The 22,122-nt window shown below is 43.6% G+C and overlaps 1 protein-coding gene across 3 annotated transcripts; it reads left to right on the top strand.

Annotated features, from left to right (window-relative positions):
* Window positions 1–2,617: 2,617 nt before the first annotated feature.
* FUT10 (fucosyltransferase 10) lies at window positions 2,618–16,962 on the top strand. 3 transcript variants are annotated; one of them, XR_010785277.1, is made up of 6 exons: window positions 2,618–2,744; window positions 4,645–4,848; window positions 5,520–5,805; window positions 11,183–12,018; window positions 13,271–16,579; window positions 16,732–16,962. XR_010785277.1 is itself a non-coding variant. In XM_066568940.1 (5 exons), exons 2-5 carry the CDS (start codon window positions 4,768–4,770, stop codon window positions 13,493–13,495), a joined length of 1,428 nt encoding a protein of 475 aa, XP_066425037.1. In that variant the 5' UTR covers window positions 2,618–2,744; window positions 4,642–4,767; the 3' UTR covers window positions 13,496–16,962. The 3 variants fall into 3 exon arrangements, 2 of the variants coding, with proteins under 2 accessions (XP_066425037.1, XP_066425036.1); XM_066568940.1 differs by having other exon boundaries at window positions 4,642–4,848; window positions 13,271–16,962; XM_066568939.1 differs by having other exon boundaries at window positions 13,271–16,962.
* The last annotated feature ends 5,160 nt before the right edge of the window (window positions 16,963–22,122 follow it).

Below are 22,122 nucleotides of genomic sequence, written 5' to 3' on the forward strand. Positions count from 1 at the left end.
TTTGGAGTGCATAGTGTGTTTGCTGCTTCTGAGTGTTGCAGTAATATAGACTATACTAATTAAGGATATTACCATTGGAATTACTATTGTAATTGAGGATAAAAACCAGAGAAATTTACTTAAAGGCTACTTTGAATAACAGGGCTATGAATACAACAGAGAGGGAATGGGCATATATAGAGACAGAGAGGATACCTAGCACGACCTAAGAAAGAAAAATGTTCTAAAGTGCAGAATAATAAAAAAAGAGAGGAAGAACACAGGTGTAGAAAGAAACAAAGTGTATTAAAAACAGATCAGAGGAAGTGTGTACATATGAATGAGAGAAACCTCAAATGCAGTAAATCCTTTTGTAAGAGACGGAGCAGAAAGAAAAGTTGTTGTTCCTGACCCAAGGAAAGACAAGTTGCATTGCACATTTATTAGATACCAATAGCTCTCCATGGATAGAGGGCACCATGAAACTCAGATCTTTAAGAAATCTGGTTTATTAGCTCTGCTATTTGAGCAACAGTTGTGGTTTTTTGGTCATTTTCGTCCAGAATTCCTACGTGATGATTTGGCCCTGCCATTGCTTATGCTGGTATCATCTTTACCAGCTATTTAACATGGATTACAGACAAACCAAATCCTGCAATAAGAGCTTATTTCCTCAGAGTGGCATAACAGGATAAGAAACAAAAGTGAGTCTCTCTGATGCAAGCCACTGGATTGAGCTGGTCCAAGAACAGCTTGTGTATGGCATGGGACGGATACCAGATCATACAGCTATCCCTCAGGACTCAGTTCTGTATTTTCAGTCTGAAGATGTGGGTTATTGTGTCTGTAGACTGCTTCAAAAGGTTTGAGGGACAGTAACTAAGAAAAGTCATGCCTGTTGATGGAAGCTGAGGCATTTTACAATTAAGTTTTGTCTTTGTGAGAGCAGTTAGGAGTCCACCAGCTGAGGAAATGTGAAAGCCAGGAATATAACTAAGTTTAAAATTACAGACTAGATCAAAATGCAGTGGGATCACAGGAAGTCCTTCCATAAAACATACCAGGTCTCTGATCCATTTTCAACTACTCAATTTAATTTACTGAACTACGCACTTATTGTGCCACACAGTCCTCACAGACTTCTGCTTTCACATGAATCTGCTTTGCAAAATAATACTTGGAGATTCTTGCTGTATCCCTCATGACTAAAAGTGAGTTGAGATCCTTCATGTTCAGGTCAAATATCTGTAAATGCTTCAAGATAATATTCAACTTCAAAGATAATCTAAAAACCCAGCCTGAAAGCTTCTACTTAAAAATATGACTCCAACAGCTAAAACCGTTGGGAGGAAGCAACAAATAGGACAAGAGCTGGGATTAATCCCTAAACAAAGACTGGCGTATAAGTAAATCTGTATGTCTCAGCATTGTAGTGTCACTTGTCAGTTTTCATCTTAGGAAGAGACTGGTAGCTCAGAGAGAAATCGGAGCTCTCTGGTGCAGTAAGATATCGGTGTTGCTCCAGAGGGGCTACCGGCAAGAATAGCTGTAGTGGAAAGGGAGCAGAGCCAGCATGGCTAGGGTCTCATGGACACTGCTGCAGAGGGCTGGATTTGCGTTGCCTGCTGGGTGCCCTTCTGATCCTCTCAGGAAGGCTGCCAGCATTACACACCCAGAGTAAGGAGATGAGCTGTGTGCATAAAATTTCTACAGCTTTTATCAGTCATGCATTTCAGTTGAGTCGCAGGTGTCGCCTCTGCCTCCTCTGGAATTCTGCTTCCCTCCACTCCCTCAGGTAATCAGCCCCTTGCAACCAACCCTGCCTGCTATGTCTGGGTTAGAAACAGCAGATGCCTCACTTTCAAGCGTTTCTGTAAAAATATAAGTACCTATGGAGAAGCGTATACGTATCAGGTATTTCTATGTTAATACAAATGTGTATGTTTGCAATATGTTAATGACATATACAAGAATGGATGGTTCCTAAGTCTGTAACTGGTGGGTAAGTACTGAGCTGACCTTGCAGAACCAGGCTTTTGGAGTAAACATCTGTGAAGAGTAAGAGGTGCACCAAGTGTTCCCCAGCTTCAGGAAGCCCCGAGCAGTCAGACAGGACCGTTCACTGGTCGGCAGACACGGCGCGGCAGGGATGCCCCGGCAGGGCTGGAAGCACGGCAGGGTCTCAGCTGCGGGGCGCCTGCCGCAGCCCCGCTCCAGAGGGACGAGGGATGCGCCCTCCCCTCGGCGAGTGCGGGTCGGCTCTCTCTCCTCGGGGCTTCCCAGGTGCCGTGACGCATTTCTCTTTCTGACTGCCCGCTGGCCTCATGCAGTCGATGTAAAGTCTCCGTCACTGTTGTAAAAAAACCCCCACAAAACCGCAAAGCGCGCTATTATGCAAACAGCTATAGGAATCAGTGTCGGGGCGGATTTATTTTTGGGAACTGGGTGAGATCTTGCAGTGAGGGTTTGCAGAAGACCAGTCGGGTGGGGTGGAAGTGATGGCGCTCTCATGGCGATTAGTCCTCCGCGTACCCTGTGCAGGCCCCGGGGGCCCGAGGCAGAGCCGACCCCTTCCCCGCCCCCGCGGCTGGGCGGAGGGAGGCGGCATCCGCACCGCCCCCGCCCCGCGCCCGCCGCCCCTCCGCGCTCCAAGTGGGTGCACTAGCTGAAAGTTAAAAAAAAGCAGCAAAACACCCCAAACCCCAAACCCCTCAGACCCGGCCAGAGGGAGACGGTGGTGGTGAGGCGGGAGCGAGTTTCTCGGGGTGAGTACGGCGGCGGGCCCCCGGCCGGAGGATGTCCGACCCACGGTGGGAGCAGGGCCGGGGCTGCGGGATGCGCAGAGCCTCGGGAACGGAAGGGGCAGCGTTTAGGGGAGCGGGAAAAACCCCGGCTGGGATGCTGAGCCCATAGAATTGCGGCGACACAGAGCTGGAAGGAGAGGCGGGGGCCAGAGCTGGCAGGAAGTTTGGAAGGATTTGCTGGGAGCTGCTGCTCCCGCAGAGCAGCCTGGGGTGGTTATTTATCCTTCTTTCCTCAAGTCCTCAGGGCCGCCGCTGAGCCTGACAGAGGTGGGAAAGCTTTGCAAGGTCGTCCTTGCCAGTGGCGCTGGACGGGACAGAGCTTTCCTTGCCTGGCCCAGTCCAAGCACGCACCGCAGTGCTGGGCAGAAGTACTGCATGTTGGGGACCGCAGATGCAAAAATGAAGTGGCTCAGTGGTACCCTGGGTTAATAGGTGGAGTACACCCATGCTGTGATCAGTTCCCCTCTAGAACCTGAAAATGTGACAATTACTGCTACTCTTTTACCAGGGCAGGGGTTAGGGCGGTGTTCAGTGGATCATCAGAATCTTGCTTTTTGCCATACACTGGCCTGGTAAGATATGTGGTGTTAAAAATACTGTCCAGCTCCAGGTGTGCCAACACAGCAGTGGGCAGAATTCATCCCCTTCCCCTCCTGGTGCTACTTTTTGGCTATACTGCAGGAGGCACAGAAGGTGCAGAGGCTTTATGGAGAATCCTGCCTGATCTTAGAAGCACTTAACTGGCAGCCATGCACTTTCACACCCACACAGACCTTCAAAAGCAGCTGGCCTGTGCAGAGCAGAATTGCCCAGCAGGGTTTCATGTCAGCTTTTGCTAAAGAGGCCTTTTTGATGTTTGAAGGAAAGGGATGAACTCATGTGTCAGTGGGAGCAGAAAAAGAATAATTTTTATCCTCTAGCTGTCAGCACCACCCTGATAATACAACAGCAGGAAGTAGGTTTGGGACCCATCCCTCTTTGTCAGGGCTTTAGAACTTTGTGATTGGGATTACGATGGGGGAAAGCTGGCAGGAAAACGAGCATAAATTTCATTGTCATATCTCTGAATTTTCAGAACACCCCCATTTTCAAACTTCACATCTCTGTGTGAAGTGCTACGGTCCTATCTTTCTACCATCCTTTATTTTTATTTTTCAAGATGTGGCTGGAATTTTACAACTTCTCCTGTTGCCAGGAGTTGGGATTTTTGTGCAAAAACATCCATCATGCAAGAAAACAGTAGGGTTCTCTGAAAGCCAAAAAAAGCACTGGGGAAGGGAAAGTTATTTGAAAAGAGGCAGACCAACACAGGTGCAGATTACTCAGAAAGGGGAACTTTTAAAATTTAACTGGGTTTGTGTGTGTATTGTGTGGCTACTTTCTTTATGCATTGGACACAGAGCATATTCCATGAGCTTTCTTTATGTTTGTGAAGAGAAGTCACAGAAGACTGAAATGTAGTAAGTCCAAGGCCAGGTAGTTGTGTGCCTTTCCAGGAGCATTTTCAGAGATTGCCCAGAGAAGGAAAGTCCTTCGTTTATTCCCTGTTTGTGAGTCTGCTGAAAAGCAGCACAGCTTGACATCTGAAACTCATGAAAGCAGTGGCCCTCACACTGTACTGAGCCAGTGCCATTAGCATTCCTTACACTCACTACAAGGATGAGAGGATGTCCAGGATGTCTACAGGGAGAGTATGTGCCTGGGGCTTTGTAAGCAAGAGTGCTGTCTTGTGCAGGCTGCTTTCTGGATACCTGGCTGAAAATGTGGCTCTGGCACCTACAGAAGGCTATGGGTAGACATGGAACTAACCACTGAGCTTTGAAGGCGCTGTCTGTGTTGATGCTCTACTCTTTTTCAGCAGCAGTCACCATGAAGAGCAGTAAGGATAAAGTGGGAAAGCCCAGCAGCAAAGAGTGAAGACTTTGGATGAGCTGACCTTCCTAATGCCTAGATGTAACTGCTCTGGCAGGCCTGGTAGTGCAGCATGATTAGGATGAGGAGGAGGATACTTTGGGCATCTTGCTTCTGCTTTGCAGCTGCCTTTTTCCTTGTGCTGACACTCCAGGTACAGGGGCAAGGGGGTGGGGTATATATGAGATTGCTGTCAAAGCAGGGCACAATTCTGTCACATGAGAGAGGCGACAGACATTTTCCATACCAGTCAGTGCTTCACCAGGAGTTACTCTGTTAGCAGCGTTGGCCTTGTGGCGATAGCTGACTCTGGAAATGACATAACCCAGAGAATAATTTTCTTGCATATATCCTTAGCTCCTGGAGGAGTTTCTCAGCAATTTTGCAACATACCATGCCATGTTGTCTTGCCTTTATCCTGCATTGCCTCCTCTGTTCACGTGTTTGAACTCCTTAGGCTGGGGGACAAGGCTGTAATGGGTTTTTTAGCAGCTAATTTTCAGAAGAAACCTAGCTACTGAAGGGCTGTTTTCTATCCTATGCATTTTCCAGGGAGAAAGCAGAAGTTGTGTTGTTAAGCCCCACATTATGTGGCCATGTCTCAGTACAGAAATGTATTTTCTGCCTTCTCCTTACAATTTAAAATTAAAGCTTTTGCTGTTCTGATGTATGACCTCATGTTTGCAGTCGGTGAAATGCATCCCGTTTGACTGACAGAAACTTAACATACTGACTTAGTGCTTGATACCTTAATTCTGGATTGCAAGTAGATGTCCTGGCTAATGATAGTGATGTGTTGTGATATGTATGTTTATTTCCCTGAAGGTTATCACCGAACTGGGCAATTCAGAGAATAAGGTGTCAGTAATCTCCAGTTTACACAGCAGCCCATTAAAGCCTGGGGAGAGACATGCTTTTCAGTTTAAGAAGCAGGAACTCCACAGCATCTTCAAGACAGAGTCTGATGTAAATCACTATCCTGTCCTGCTCTGGTGGTCTCCCCTGACTGGAGAGACAGGGAGATTCAGTCAGTGTGGAGAGGATGTTTGCTTCTTTACTATAAACAAGACCTACCAGCACAATCAGATGACAAGAGCATTTCTGTTCTATGGTAAGAATCTATTTGTTTTTAAAGAAGTAACTTTTACTCCTGCTTAGTTCTTTCCCCATAGGGTTTAAATATTCTACGTGGCAATGACTTAGAACAGGAAATTTATGCAGCTCATTGGGTTAAACTTTGTTTGGTGCTGAATACCATTACAAGTGCTCTGTAAAACTACTCTGAAGAGTGACCATGTACATCAGCAGTATGACTGATGCCTTGTCTCATTCTGCTTTCCAATCACATGTACCCCCGTTCATGGAAGAAAAGACAATTTCATGTCATTGCCAAAGCATTTAAAGACTGAGATCTGAGTCTGAGTCTGAGAGTCTGAGATCAAGCCAACTTTTTCCAGTCTTCTGGCTTGTCACCCCTAGCAGACGCTCTACAAGGCCTTTGTTGCACTTGTGCAAGTCTTTTGTCTAAAAATAATGCATTCTCTGGTAACAATGCAACTCCCCTGCCTCATGTGCCAAGAAATTACTAGCAGACTCTAAATGGAATGTAGCAAAAGAAACCTATTGATTCCATACAGGGAGCAACAGTTAGTGCAACCTTCTGAGCTGCTTTGGCTCTGCCAGGGACTTCCCATTACATACACTGTAAAGTGAGTCTACAGAGCATGAAAGATGCATCATTTAAAAGTAGATCTTACTTCATCAACTTTGTTCTTTCCCCCCATACAGTTGTTTTTTGAAAGAAAGCCCAAGTTTTAGGTGGAAAAATAAATTCAAATGCTTTTCTCTGACTGGTATGTTCAGATATTTTGTCTGGAAGTAAAATAAATCAGGATACTGAATCTCATTTGCTCAATCTGAATACAGGTAAACTGGAAATAAAGGGAAGAAGTGCCCTAAGCTTTGTTGTTATCAGTGAAAGAAAAACTTCTCATCACTGATCTTTTTAGATCTCCAAGTAGGTCAGCTTTATCAGATGATATGGTGGTTAATCATGAAAGCAAAGGAATAACAGCAAAGGAATTAAAAGCTGACCCAATTAAAGACAAAGAAAGCTGGATTGTATGACAGGAAAGCTGTAAAGTCTGGTGATTTTGGTCTCTAGTAGTAGTTTCATTTGTCTTTTTCAGTATTAGAAGGATTGTTGCTCTTCATTTTTAGCAGGCTTCTGGACATAGTTTACTCTCACATTTTTAAAAGACAATTTATACTGGGCATAAGACTCTCCCTGTAGCTTTTTTTTTCTTTTTATAGTGATGATGCCTATGAATTTTGTAAAGAAAAGTGTCAAAATATGCAAAATTGTTACTTATTTTTAAACCACATTAAATGATCTCACAATGCCAAAACAGAGTTTTTCTTTCATTCTCTCTTTCTCTCCCTCTCTCCCCCCTGCCATGATGCAGTGAGCTGTGAGTCTGCAAAAAGGCATATTTTACTTTTACAGATTTTCCCTCTAAAGAGCCTGCTGAGTGAAAATTTGATATCTGAATTTCCATGCTAAGGCTGGATCAGAACATAGTTTGACCTTCCAAAAAAATGCAATAATTTCCCTAGTACTTGATCAGTAAGCTAGTCAAGAGAAGAATGATCCAAAGATTAAGAAAAGCACTGTGCAAAGGATATTGATGTTTCCCAGCACAACTGCTTTGTTAGGAACACCAACTTTTCTGCAGCTTGTCCTGACTCACTGTCCTGGCCTGGGGAGCCCCTCAGTGTAGGTGATAACTTTGTCAAGTGTCACTGTCTTTTCTTTGAAATGAAATGTGGCATCTCCTTGCTAGACTTTTTTCAGCTTTTGGGAGAGATTCCCAGCTCCACCTTTTCAGTGTCACATAATTCATAGAATGTAGTATTTAGCATGAGCTGTCAATGTGACTGAGTCAGCATGAGCTGGATCTGTCAGGGCCTCAGGGATGTTGTTCCTAAGAGAGAAAGGATGTCCAGCTGTTCTGTACTGGAGCACTGAGTCCTTGGAGTATGACTTCTGAATGCAAGATGTCTTCTAAAATGCATAACTTCTCCTAGCAGCATATATATTTCTCTTCTGCATATCTAAGATTTGCAAATTAATAGTGAGGAAGTGAAATTGCTCATAATTCTAGTCTTGTGGTACTTTTTTTCTATTTCATCATGTGCTTCCTTATTTCCTTCATCTCAAGAGGTAGGGGGCATGCTGATGTTATCTTCCCTTTAATCCTTTTTGTCTTCTTGCTGGACTGAGGTCGATTAAGTGTTGTATTAAATTCAGTCATTCTGATGCACTCTGATCTGTACTGTGTCCAGTTTTGGGCCCCTTATTTCAAAAAAGACATTGAGGTGCTGGAGCATGCCCACAGAAGGGCATCGAAGCTGGGGAAGGGTCTGGAGAAGAAGTTCAGTGAGGATGGCTGAGGGAGCTGGGGTTGTTCAGCCTGGAGAAAAGGAGGCACAGAGGTGACCTTATCACTCTTGATGACTCCCTGACAAGAGGCTGTAGCCAGGTGAGGGTTGGCCTCTTCTTCCAGGCCACCAGTGACAGGATGAGAGGACACAGCCTCAAGCTGAACCAAGAAGATGTTCAGGTTAGCCATCAGGAGAAATTTTTTCATGGAAAAGGTTGTTAAACATTGAAATGGATTGCCCAGGGTGATAGCGAAGTCACTATCCCTAGGGTTGTTCAAGAAACAACTCGTCATGGAATTAAGTGCCATGGTCTAGTTGACAGTGTGGTGATTTGTCAAAGGTTGGAATTGATAATCTTGGAGGTCTTTTCCAACATAAATGATTCTGAGATTCTGTGATTTTATGGTGCATTTTTCTTTACATTTCTCTTTGCCTGACTTAACTGTCTCCTAGTTTGGTAAGTTTTATGTGTTGCTTTTTTGTCTTTCTCTCATTCTTGTCTGTGTTTCCATCCCCTTTTCCCTGCAATACTACCTGAAAGAGGGAGCACCCTTGTAAGAGACCGAGCTGCAGTGCTGTGATTTCAATCCACAGCCTTTGATTATTGTAGGTATGCACTGTTTCTTCTCGTGGCATCGCCTAAAACAAAGTGTTTTCAAAGCCAGACAGACTTTATGAATTTCTCCATGAGAATTTGATTAGCTTTCAGTTTTCGTCACCTTCTTCTGTCATAAAATAACACATCAAAAACAAGATAACACATCAAAAACAGAAGAAACAAATAGCATTTTTCCTTGAGTGGCATACCCTTTTGTTCTTTTAGTGCTGAGGACTTAGGACCTGAGCAGAAGACAGAAGGTCAATGTTTAGTGGCCTTAAACATCCCCACCTGATGTTCCTGAAGGATCTTGCTCTATAGGAGATTTTTATATTACTGACAGCTAACTTCTGTCTCTGCTGCAGTAATGAAGTCTCATATTAGTTTTATAAGGTCGTCCTTGGAGTCATTTTGACAGGCTCATATAGCGGCAAGGACCACTGGGCATTTTTTAAAATCTTGTTTATATCTTCATTTTTAGATCAGTATTCTGTGTAAGACTTTTGCTAGCACCCCCTTCTTTTTGCCATCAGTGGTTTGAGGTCAGGGGTAGACCTCAAACCACTGTAGAATGGAGAGTGAAAAGTTACAAGTGTTAGGACCCACCTCTGAAGGATGGTAACTGAGGTACCTTTTAATAGATTCCTTGGATGAATTAGAATGAAACCACTCTGGATGACTGGTGTGTATAGATCAGCCAGGTTAATTTCAAAACAAATTAATTGCAGTGGAAAGGAGGTATATGGCTCTTCTGATTCTTTCCTAGGAAAGTATAAAAATCTCGTGAAGAAAATATGTAAGGAAAAGAAAGAGAAAAAGAGGAGGAAGGGATAAAAGGAAGGAAGTAGATAGTGAAGAGGAAAAAGACCACCTCTGATGGATCCAGTGATGATTCTTGATCATTGCAATTTTGATGTCCGAGGTAGGAGTGATGGTTGCAGTCCTCATTCATTGAGGGTAGGGGCCTGCAAAACAAAGAGTGTTCTGGGTTATATACTTTTAAATTGGCATGGGAACACCTATATCCCTTCCCGGGGATGGGAATTTTTTGTGTCTGCAACAGTACAAGGCATGTGGCAACAGTACAAGGCATGTGCAGTCTTCTTATGGAGAGTTCCTGGTCAGAGTTGAGGTGCTCTGTGGTTGTTTGTGGTCATAGCCCCCTGTAGAGATATGGCCACTGTTTGACCCTGCTTCTTGTGACTGTGCATCTCTGTCTTATGGTGAAAGAGGGAAGCTGGCATGGAGAAAGCATTACTCTGCCTCCAGAGAATCTGCTCCTTACTGGCCATTCCCCTTAGTTGGTTTGAACACAGCTTGTTTAAGACCTTATATTCCCAATTGTCCTAGATGCAGCCATCCATGGAGTTTGCTACACAAAGGTTAGGCTGCCACAGATGGTAGTTTATCTGAAGATAAGAATTTGTGATATTTTCTGAACCAGCTCTTCAGTGTTAGTTTCAGTTTTTGAACCTGTCTTGCTTGACAGTATTAGCTAAAAGTTTTGTATGTTCAGTGCCTTTTCTTAAGTAGAAAACAGATACAGTTCTAGGACAGTGAGGAAGTATCTTGACAGAAATGGGGCAAGTTTGCATATAATCTGCAGTAAGGCTGGTTGTGAGAGTGTAGTGCAGTAATAATGAAGGGAGAGCAAGCAGCGCATTAATGAACTGGTACTTTTAACTCAGTTTTGTACAGACCAGCTTCTGAGAAAGTCATCTAGGTTTGTCCTAAGGTTTCGACCACACTTTTCCCAATTTCTGCAGTTGACTGTTTTTTGAGTTTAGACATTATTCTTCTTCTACTATTGGCATTACTTTGAGGATCTATCTTCTGCCAGAAGCTACTTCTTTATGTATCTGGTAGGCAGTTGTGATACATCACCTCTTAATTTCCTCTTTGAAAAGTTAAGAGTTCCTAAGTCTCTACAGTACGATGTCTTTTAAAAACTTGAAGTAATTATTTTTTTCTCCTTAATCCTGTCCAGGATTTTAGCATCCATTTAGTTGTTTTATTACTAGAACCAAATTGAGTTCTGTGGTAACCATTTTCTTCACATCACAGAGGAAATACCATCTGTTCCCCTGTTTAGAGAACCAGGGGATTATGAAACATCTTACTAGTCTCATTTCAGTGCATTAAAATATGGAATTCCTAGTGATCCTTTGAAATGAGAGGCCTTTAAACTAATATGACATGAAAGGAGACCACTTTAATATTAACTACTGATTCCACTTCTCTAGGTTCTTCTGCTATGCAATTCATTTTTATCTGTCATTATGCTCTTGTGCCTTTGCATTAATTGCATTGTTTGAAATAACTGCCTTATAGTGTCAGAAATGTGATGGTTGTAGCACTGATACTAAATTAAAACTAGACTTCTGTCATTGTAGTTAGTGTCACATGATAGATAAGAGCAGGATGAACACTGTTTGCTTTTGTCTAGGTACTGACTTCAGTATAGACAGTTTACCTCTCCCTCGTAAAGACTATCATGACTGGGCCCTTTTCCATGAAGAGTCACCGAAAAACAACTACAAACTCTTCCATGAAGCAACCATCACCTTATTCAACCACACTGCAACATTTAGCCGCAACTCTCACCTGCCGCTGACCACTCAGTATCTTGAGGGTGTAGAAGTCTTGAAGTCATTGAGGTTCATGATCCCCCTGCAGATGAAAAACAGTCTGAGGAAAAGGCTTGCACCGCTTGTGTACGTGCAGTCTGACTGCAACCCCCCATCTGACCGGGACAGCTATGTGCGTGAGCTGATGTGCCACATTGAAGTAGACTCTTATGGAGAATGTTTGCATAATAGAGACCTTCCTCAGCATCTCAGAAATCCAGCTGCCATGGATGATGGAAACTTTTTAAAAATACTGGCACAGTACAAGTTCATTCTTGCTTTTGAAAATGCTATCTGTGAAGATTACATCACTGAAAAACTCTGGCGGCCACTGAAGTTGGGAGTAGTGCCAGTGTACTTTGGGTCTCCCAGCATTGTAGACTGGCTTCCTAGTAACAAGAGTGCAATCCTGGTATCCAGTTTTTCACACCCTCGAGATCTGGCCCACTATATCAAAACACTGGATACAAATGATGAAGAATATGAGTCCTACCTACAATGGAAATTGAAAGGGGACATTTCCAACCCAAGACTGCTTAGAACAATGAAGGAACGCAAGTGGGGAGTGCAGGATATCACCCAGGACAATTACATTGACACCTTTGAGTGCATGGTTTGTAACAGAGTGTGGGAAAACATCAGACGGAAAGAAAAGGTATGTGTGAATTTGTGTTTGTGTCCCAGAGAGGCTTTAAAATGGCATCAGGGTCAGGTTTGTCCCAGGAAGTTACCAGATTTCCAGCTAGCTGACAGCCACGGTATTCAAGTGCCATTGGGTTGTACATCCTCATGTAAACAGGTGTTGAGAATGTGTGTTCCTCACAGTGCTGCAGTGCAGTGTGTGAGCGCATGACATTGACCACTGAACTGGTGATCATTTTCAGCTACAGGCTTAGCTGTTCAGGGAGAGGATTTTTTTTCACGTTGCAGAAAGCAGCCTAACATGTTGACCTTCTTCAGATGATCTGGAACATTTGGAAAGAGGTTGTCCAGAAAGGTTGTGGGATCTCTATCCTTGGAGGTGTTTTAAGACTAAACTCAATTTTGCCCTAGGCAATTTTATATGATTACACCTGTTTAGAAGAGGGAACTGAACTAGAGATCCGTGTCTTCTGATCTGTCTTAAGCACTCTATCACTGTCAATTTCTATATATTTGTGGGTGCATTCACATGCCATTGTCTGTGAGCACATTTGGTGACCAAACACTGAAACAGTTTTTAAGCCAGGTTGTGTGTTTGTGAGAAGCTGTACTTTAGCTGATAACCATCTGAGCAATACATTAAATGGTCAGCCAGTAGAGGGGAGATGGAGAAAACTTTTGAAGTTATTAAGGTGAGCTGAAATGTGAGAATTACAAACTGGCAAGCATTACACTTAACCAGACTTTTCTGTTTAAGTCCGGTGCAAATCTGGACATTTGTTCTCTCTTTGAGTTAGGAATGCAGCCATGGAAAGGTAGAGAATAGATAGATACAGATATTCCTTCCCTGTGCTTTTGAGGCTCTCTGGTCAGTAAAATGATGAAGACCAGTTTACTCTACTGGCCAGATTCGTGGATTTTTTTTTTCCCTTAGAAAAAGAATCTCAGTAAGTGTGTGCATATTTAAGATGAAACCAGACTATAATGATGAAAATGTAACTCCTTGTCTTGTAATTTAATTTTGTGTGGGCTGGTGCTGCTCATTTGCAGCCAAACCTTATCTGAGACTCAGATGCATGACTCGTCAGCATGACTGATCTTGTCCCAGTCACTTAGGGATAGCCTTCCACAGGGACATGGGTAGAGCCTGCAGCAGGAAGAAGAGTGTAACTGACGTGATTTGACAGTTTACTAATGGCATAGCACTTTTCTTCTCTGTTTGCCTGGGTCCTTGAATAACCCCTTTTATTTGTCTTCATTGCCAGGGATGGCTGCCCCAGAGATGGGAGGCTCAGGTAAATCATCTGAGCTGCCCCAAACCAGAGGCATTCTGGTTCTCATCGTCAAACCCTGGCTGGATTTCTCTCCAAAAGATGTGGATACCAAGCTTCGAGCAATCCAAGAAAGAAGCCTGGGCACTGAGGCACCTGGTGGAAAGGAACAAGAATTTTACAGCTGAAGAATTTTGGATGCTTGTATTCAAAGAATAAACACAATGGACCTGTAAAATGAGTGAGCGCCTCAGAGGAGTTCTGTGGAATTTTCTTTTGCAGGTGACCTTATCATTTAGGATTAGTAGCCATGGGAAGTAGATCTGTGAGACTGAATTTAGTATGTTCAGTGCTCAAGGGGCACTGAGAAATGCTAAACAGTCAAATAATTCTGCCAGGTAATATATGCACATATATATGCATATATTTATATTTAGAATGATTTATATTAATTGTCATTTGTTCAACTGTTCGGGCATTAAGGTCCTGGTTGTCAGGATTCTCAAAGCCCAGATTTAAGCACACAGCTAATTACCCTGAAGCAGATGGCTCTCCCTTCATCTTTAGATACATACCTGCTTAGTCTCAAGACCCCTTTTTCCCCAGTCCAGGACCCTCTTTTGCTGTGTTGATAGTCACAAGGTGCAGAGCAGCTGACACCATTGCAGAGATACAGCTTCTGTGCTGCTTTGGAGGTGGACTAAAAACTTGGGACTGTGTCCCTGGCTAGCTGTTTATTATCAAATTTCCTGGCATCAGCAGATTTAAGCAGCGACTTGGCAGGCTTTGTGTCCTGACACTGAGTGCCAATATAACGTACATTAGTGGTTGGCACGAGGAAGCACCATCTGTTAGTGTCCGGGGACAGATTGAATGAAAACGTGCTGGCTCAGATTTACCCACCATCTTTTGCTAAAAATAAGCAGAGCACATGAGTATCTCTACTCCCCAGAAATAGGGTTGGCTTAGATCTGATTTATCTTCTTGCCTTTCTGATGATGTATTTGTATTCTGATGGTAGTATTTGTATCGTATATAAACAGGAAATTATACAATTAAAAGGGCAGGGATAATACAGAGTCCATTGGTGCTGAAGTCTTCAGTAGGTCCAAGGAGAAAAAGGCAGCCTTCCTGTTTTAATACACAAAATCTCAAATTTCTTAATCTGATGAAGAATAAAATTTGGTGATCTTAATCATCACTTGCCAAAAGACACACCTTTGCCTAGTATTTAGACTGTTGCGATTTTCTTTCCAAGTTCTTTCAACTTCAGTCTGTTTCTTCAGTCAATTTTCAGAGGATCTGAAAAATGGCAGTAACTGTGTGAAGCCATTCAGATGAATGACACTGATTCGTACACATGCTCACATATGATGATGCAGGCAAATGGAATCACTAATCCAGGATTCTTTACATTGCTGGAAAGGCAGATTTTCACCTGTGTGAAGTTTCCATGGAATTGTTCATTGCACCAGGCTATTTTAAAATTTCTGTCAAACACACTTCTGTTTTATGAAGGGGTAGCCAAATAGTGGCAATGGAGAAGGGTGTGAATAGCATTTACACCAAGAAATTGAGCTGTGAAATTTACTTACCTTGGAAAAGTTTCCTCACTAGAAATTTCCTCAACAAATAGCTGGTGAATTTTTAATTACTTTTAAATCTGTTAAAGGAAACATGAGTTTCGTGGCCATGAACAATAGAGTATTGGTCATTAGTATCAGGTATTGTTTCTATGAGAATGTATTTAGTTTTGATGAAGCAAAATATTCCCACTGAAATTTTTCACCACTAGTGTTTTCCTAGTGTGACACACAGCATCTGTTGGACATCTTAAACACTTTCCCCAGTGGTCTGCAGTGCAAATGATGACTAGGCTCCACGAATGAAGTTCTTCAGGAAAGTGACATTAACTAAAGTGACTTACAGGGTTCCCTAGATCAGGGCTGAAAACTGGACATAAACACCAAAACATTTGCAAAGGGAGCTGCTGATTGCCTATCTGTTGCCATGAATGTCTGTTTCACCTCCCAGGATGATAAAGAAACATGAAAGACTGCTTTTTGTTGTTACTGTGTTTTTGGTTGCTTTGTTTTGTTTTGCTTTGTTTTGTTTTGTTTTGTTTTGTGATGTTCTGCTGTCTCCTTGGCCAAAACTCTCAAGCCACGTTGTTTAAAGACCTCAGGAACTACACAACTGGATTTCTTTCTGTGTTTTCGTGGTGGAATCTGTCAGATTCTGACCATCTTGAGCAGTCTAGATAATATAGATATTACCCAAAGATATATTTATCTCAATTTTTAGTGTTTTGTTATCCTTCATTTTAATTTGGTGGAGTGTGAGGGAAAGAAGGATTGCGACCCACATTCTGATAGTTCAAGTGGTCAGCAGTCTGTTTCAGAAGAGGTAGCATGTTCATCCACTGCTGTACACAGTAGAAAGATGAGTCTCCAGAGCAGTTGCCTAGAGGTGTACTGTGGTTTAATTGTTAGTCCTCTCACAGTGCATTCTTTTTACAGGGTAAACTCTTGGGTCCCACAGACTAGTTCAGAGCAATCTCCATTTGGCCTCTTCATTTTTTAATTACCTTCTAGAATATTTTTTCTTGTGCTGGATGGAGGGTTTGTGAACATCACTCTAGGAGATTTATGGCAAGAATTTGTGCAAAATTATCAAGTGTAAGAAAGACTGACCACCATGAATTCTAGGTTGAGCTCTTCTCTCCCACTACTGCATTGAGGAGGAAAAAGCAGATTTTTTTATTTAGCAGATTTGCTAGCTTTCCTGCCATGTACAGGTTTGTAATTCTAGCCAACAGAGGGATGCAGTTTGTTTCACAGACACAGATGGTACAGTTCCTTTCTTTTTTTTGTTTCTTTTTGCCCTAGAAAGACAATAGCAGAATAGTTGAGAAAAACTCTGTACTTCCAAAAATGAGAGCTGATTCTGTGTGAACATCTGATTCTGTATGAAGTGCATGCTTCCCAGCCTCTTACATGGTGGTAACAAGATGTCCTGATTTCCTCTGGTGTGGCATATTGACATGACAAGGACAGTTCCTTATGGGTTTGCATTTATTCCACTGAACCCACACCTGTCAGCTACCTCTGGAGTCATAAATATTTGTGGCCTCTGAGCCCACAGTGACCTTTGCATTTAAAGTACAAAACTTCAAGACCCCTTCAGAAGATGCCTGCATTCAAGTTGGAGGTGTCAGAAATCTGCAGCATCTCCCTGGTGAGACTGGGAAAGTCTGGGGAAGTGCAGTGGTATCTGGAGTCAGGCTGCAGGGAAACAGCTAAGGTGAGTGTGAGAAGGAGCTGGGAGAAGCCTCATCTGGGCCCTCCTCTGTCATACCTTTTGAGGTCCCAAGTCCCTGTCTGGGCTGTGCTGTGCCATGCCTGTACCTGTTCCCAGTCCTTCTGTCTCAATCTTCGTCTGTTTCATTCCCACAGACCTGCTGGGCGATTGCTGGGCTGTCACTGACCCTGCCCTCCACTGTTGCAGTGTGATGCCATTTCCCGTTTCACCTATCCCAACCCCTCAGGTGTGCCACCTTCTGCTTTCTCCTCCCCCTGTCCCTGGGCTTAAAAGGAGACGGGACCATGCGGTCAGGATTCTGTTGGGAGCTGTTACAAGATTCAGAGGTCTGTCATGCTGAAATAAAACTCTGGATTAAAACTCTATGATAGAATCCTCTCCTGTTTCTCTTCACCGTTGCCTGAACCTTTTCCACCAGAGGTAAACTGAGTTACTACTTTGCCTGGATTTGTTCCGAGTGCCCAGCTGCAGCATCCAGCCAGCCAAAGGTGTCTCTGAGGTGAAACAGCACAGCTGCCGCCTTTGGCCCAGCAGCAAGGGTCAGACAAACCCAGGCACGTCCACCTGGAAATATTGGGATTTATATTTCATACTCCACCACACCCCTGTCTTGTGTGTCTTGCCTGTGGTGCATCCCCATGCAGCTACTGCCCTTTTTTGCTCCACTCCCAGTGGATTTTTTGTACCCCAGCACAGGGCCTTACCAGAAGCTACAGCTAGTGGGGAATGTCACTTGGGACACTTGGCCCTGCCATAGTGAAGCTTCCTTCAATTTCCTAAGAGTTGCTCCACCTCTCGTTGAGGTGGTCTGCAGCAGATGCCCCCATGCTACCCCTTGTGTTTGGCAACCCCCTGGCCATTATCCATGAGCCCTTAACAGTGCCCTGTCTTGTGGCAGAGTGCTGTGCAGCTGGGTTGCTCATTGCCTACAGTGCTCTGCCTCCTCCATGCCCTCCGGCAGCACTCCAGTGATGGGGCCCTCTTGCCACATAGCTTTGATCCCAAGTATGCACAGAATTGAGGTTTAAAATTTCTTTCCTCCTCTGAACTCTGATCACTTGACCTGCTTTTCCCATATTGATTCAAATTTGCATATTTCTTAGCTTTTCAAAAATCTCCTTAACATTGACGCTAACCAACACTTTGGAAGGGCCTAGTGGAGTGGGGGTGTAAACACAGCAGATCATATGAGATTGGTGTGCTTGGAATACGTTAAAGGCACAATGGAGTATTTGCCCTAGAAAATGAACAGCAAGCTGAAGACTGAAGTAGTAATTAAAAAACATGAGGAGGACTTTAACTGTGTTCATTTCAGTGCAAGACAAACCTTGATCCTATGCTGTGGGCGCACAACTGTGCATTGTGTTTTTCAGAGGTCAAATCCCAGCTTTCCTCCCTCATGCAGCATTTACGGAGAAACAAAGCCGAATGCTTGCTTGTGGCACACATTAAAGAAAAGCAAAGATCTCGATGCTGGTAGTGCACATTTGCAGAGCACGTGATGCTCTGTTTTGTCTGCATGGCGTCAGCCTGACATGAAATACAATGAGGGTGGCTTTGTGCTTCTGTAGAAAAGTGTGTCGCTGCTGTGTATGCATGAGGTGACAGTGGGGAGGTCTCATATGACTGACACTACAGTGCTGTGCTGCACAGCTCTGTGGGGACTGTTCACAAACCAGGCCAGGATTAAAGGCTCTGTAATTAATGCAAAGAGAGAGGTTGTGAACTACCCTTCTCAGGTGCACTTCCTGCAGAGCACAAGGCATGGAAGGCTAGGTAGGGTGGGGTGGTATGAACATACGCTGCTGTGTCCTGCTGCCTGACATTCCCCTTAAGTGTTTTTAAACCACAAGTATTGAAGCCTCATGTGCAGACTTTGTTTTTAGTTAGCTTTCTAAATGCAGGGTTAATTAATCAATTATTAAAAACCTGCAGCCTTTTGCTGATCTCTTTACTCTCTGGCCTTGGAAGATAGGGTGTAGAGACATTATTTTGTATCTGATAAATCAAATGTCTTGAAATCAATCTTGTTTAATGGATGCACATATATTCTGCAGGAAAAGAACTGACCTGAAGATTGCTTAAGGTTGTAAGGCAAAGTGGAAAGAAAAACATTTGTGTTACTGGTCTTCTTAAACCTAGGATTTTTCTTCTGAAACATTAAGTTTGGGCACTGTCAAGTCCATGGAACCCAGTTCATTTTGCCTTCCCAATTCCATACCAAAACTAAACACACACCAAGTTAGCCTATTACATTTTCCTTCAACTTCATTTGCTCTCCATCCCAAACCTGGAGTGAAGTGGAAGTCTGGGAAAAGCGCTATCAAAAGAGACTTAGCCAGAAGTTTCATCCTTTGGCTCAGGTGCAGGGCAAGAGTCTGGGAAGAGGCTGCACATTGCTTTCTGATGGTTTGCAACAGAGAATAACCTTTCTGGGATGTGGGTCTTCTGGGTATGCAGAATTGTGGTTGCATGGCTACCTGGCCTGGAAGAAGTGAGTGGGGCAGTAGGCTGAGAGGACTGAAGCATGTTGCAGTCAGCATGTTTGGGGAAGCCTAAGGAAAGCCTTTCCTGTTTGATGGTTTTTGTTGCAAGCTGCAGGACGGCTTGGGAGCTTTGTCATTCTCCTTTTCAATGCTGTATGTTGTCAGCAGAGAAGCCATCTCCTTCTGGCCCACTAACATGTGTCTGCTGGATGGTGGGATGTCCTCAGGCTTCCAGTGGATACTGGCTGTGGGTGTCCTTGGAGCAAGGCTGGATTTGCAGCAGCTTGAGATGCAGCAGCTGGAGAGACATTGCATCAGTTATTACTGGTTCAGACTCATGAGGTTTGGAAGGTAATTGTATGGTGTTTATGGTGTTTCCCTTTTGTTGGCAACCTTTCTAAATATTTTGCTGTGCTGAATGCATATTTAGGCATTCTGGGTATTTATTTTGCCTGGGTAGGCCTCAAAAGATTTTTTTTTAATATGGATGAGCCTGGACTCAGTATGAGTCCAGTAAGGTGTGTTGAGAAAGACACTGTGCAAACAGTATGCAAAAACTGTGATGGAACCAAGAGTCCTGGCAGTCACAGGCTTGCTATAGATTTGTTATCCCCAGAATCATGTATGCCTTTAGTAACTACACCACAAAACTCACACTGCGTAAATTTAACTTTTTGTGGAGTGTAAATTATTAATGTACTAAAATGTGCTGCTAACAGTTGTTTGCATTTGAAGCTATTAGTCCCTGTTCCTGACATATACAACATATACATTTGGTTATTTACCATTTTCCCAGAGTCAGCAAAAATACATCCTTTCTCTCCATGCCATGTGTTTTGTACAAAGACCGCAGAAACCCAAGATGATTAATTCTGGGGGTAAGAGCAGTACAGACAAAATCCCAGTGATAATGGAATTAGATTTAGACTCTCGGACCTTTCGTTGCCCCAAAACACTTAATCTTAGAATTAAATAAATTTTTTTCTTCTGTCTGAGAGGTCAGAATTGGACTGTCTGGTCTGATGACTAAAATCAAGGCCCACAGTCAAAATGTGGCCAGGAATTCAGGCAGTAGGCAACAGCCACAGGGACATCTTTACTGTCAGTGCTGGTTTTGAGTGACTCACAGGGTAGTGTGACAGAGGGACTGCACTTTTACACAATCACAGAACCGGTAAGTTCCAACCAATAAGTTGAGAAAGATCTCCGAGTTCATAAAGTCTAACCTATGACTGAACACCACCCTGTCAACCACACCATGGCACCATGTGCCGTGTCCAGTCTTTCCTTAAATGCCTTCAGGGACAATGACTCCACCACCTCCTTGGGCAGCCCATTCCAATTTCTATTCACCCTTCCTGTGAAGAAATTCCTCCTAATCTCCAACCTGAACCTCTTCTGGTGCAGTTTGAGGCTGTGTCTTCAAACCTTAGTTTTGTTGAGCAGCCCTGCTGGGGGCCAAAGAAAAGTGAGTCTCTGCCTCCTTGCTGTGGAGCATTTTAATTGATAGCCCCTGCTCCTGGCCCCTCCTCAGCCTCCTGCAGAAGACCAATGTGTCCAACAGGGCACTACTTATGGTGGACAGGAAATGCCATTATAGAGATGACCTAAATGTAACTTTAGAGTGTGGAAAAAGCAAATAGATGCAAGCATTTGAGTACAAAACCTCATCTTTGAAGCTTACCCCGCTCAGAGATGGAAGATGACTGTCTACACAATTTAACTAACAAATAAGGTTTTTAAGAATCCTTTTTCCTGCTGCTGTAGGAAGAATTCTCAGAACTCTCAGGTGTGGTGGAAATTGCTGCTACCCCAACCCCGCACTGAGTGGGAGATTGTGTACACATTATCTCCCCCTCTGGACATAGTGTTACTTTATTCTCACAAATACAAAACTCAGTTTTGCTGTTGTGACCTGCATTGTATCATCTGGTTTAGGATTGCTAATCAAAACTAATTAAAGCTTCATCCAAGAGCAAATTTGTCCAATAACCTGGTGACATAGAACCAACCATGAAGGAAGCATGAGTCACTGGATCCTCTTTATACAATGGAGGCATTGCAAAGGGGCTTATACTAGGTGTAATGTAATGTAACCCTACTCAGGAATTGCTGTACGTCATCGGACTAGCATAAATGTAAATCTATGGTAAAGGCTTAATGCTTGGAACACCAGCTCACAGTGTGGGAGCTGGTGAGAACTCCAGGACACAGAAGACTGTAGATAATGCAAATGCTTGATGGCACTGTGGGGGAATGGTGGTGACTACAGAGCCACCCAGTCTGATCAAGTGGGGTTACTCTGTATCTGTGACCACATGATGCAGCAGTTCCAGCATTCTCTTTCCCACCTGTCCAAAAGGCATGTCTCCAACCTTGACATCTAGAGGAAAAGATTCGTTTTCTGGGCCAGAAACCAACTCAGGAAATGCTAGTGAGCACTACAGGAGCAGCAGCTGTGATTTGGGTGCTATAGAAAGCTGCAAGACTATAGAAAAGCTTTTACTTGTGGAGAATCAGATACAGCTCTCTGAAGCCAGACTAAGGTGTGTGAGAGACTCCTTTTATCTTCAGCCTTCTGGGCTGTATTTTACTTTTGAAGTTGACTCCAGCATCAGTGGAGAGCAGCCAGAGGCTGTACTGTGCCTGGTCTACCTTTTCACAAGCAGCTATTTGATGGTACTCTTACCTGTACTCTGGGCAAAAGCCATCAGAGAGATGTTTCTCATCTCTGTGGAAGTGCTCAGCTTCCTGATGGTGTTTTCTCTGCCCATGACTGAATGTATGGCTAAGATGCCAGAGGACATTATCCTTGTCAGCATTTCTTTCTGGGCTCTTTGCAGACTCAGATCGTTATCCTGTGGAGTATCCTTTGCTAGGGATGTCTTTGGAAAAGAGACTAATTCAACACCTGCAATTACCTGAATACTCTGCCACTTTAAAAGTCCCATTTTCAGAAAATGTCTTCTTCTGTAAGGGGACCAAACATTAGATTTCATGTGCAGATGTGTCCCTTGAGTTGTCCTGCTGTCCTCAGAG

This window comes from Molothrus aeneus, chromosome Z, assembly GCF_037042795.1.
Source record: "Molothrus aeneus isolate 106 chromosome Z, BPBGC_Maene_1.0, whole genome shotgun sequence".
NCBI lineage: Eukaryota > Metazoa > Chordata > Aves > Passeriformes > Icteridae > Molothrus > Molothrus aeneus.

Excerpts from the sequence above, each read along its gene's own strand:
- FUT10 (XM_066568940.1), top strand. The coding sequence starts at position 4,768 with ATGATTAGGATGAGGAGGAGGATACTTTGGGCATCTTGCTTCTGCTTT. Across the intron at positions 5,806-11,182 it reads AAGAGCATTTCTGTTCTATG|GTACTGACTTCAGTATAGAC; the intron begins GTAAGAATCTAT and ends GCTTTTGTCTAG. Across the intron at positions 12,019-13,270 it reads ACATCAGACGGAAAGAAAAG|GGATGGCTGCCCCAGAGATG; the intron begins GTATGTGTGAAT and ends CTTCATTGCCAG.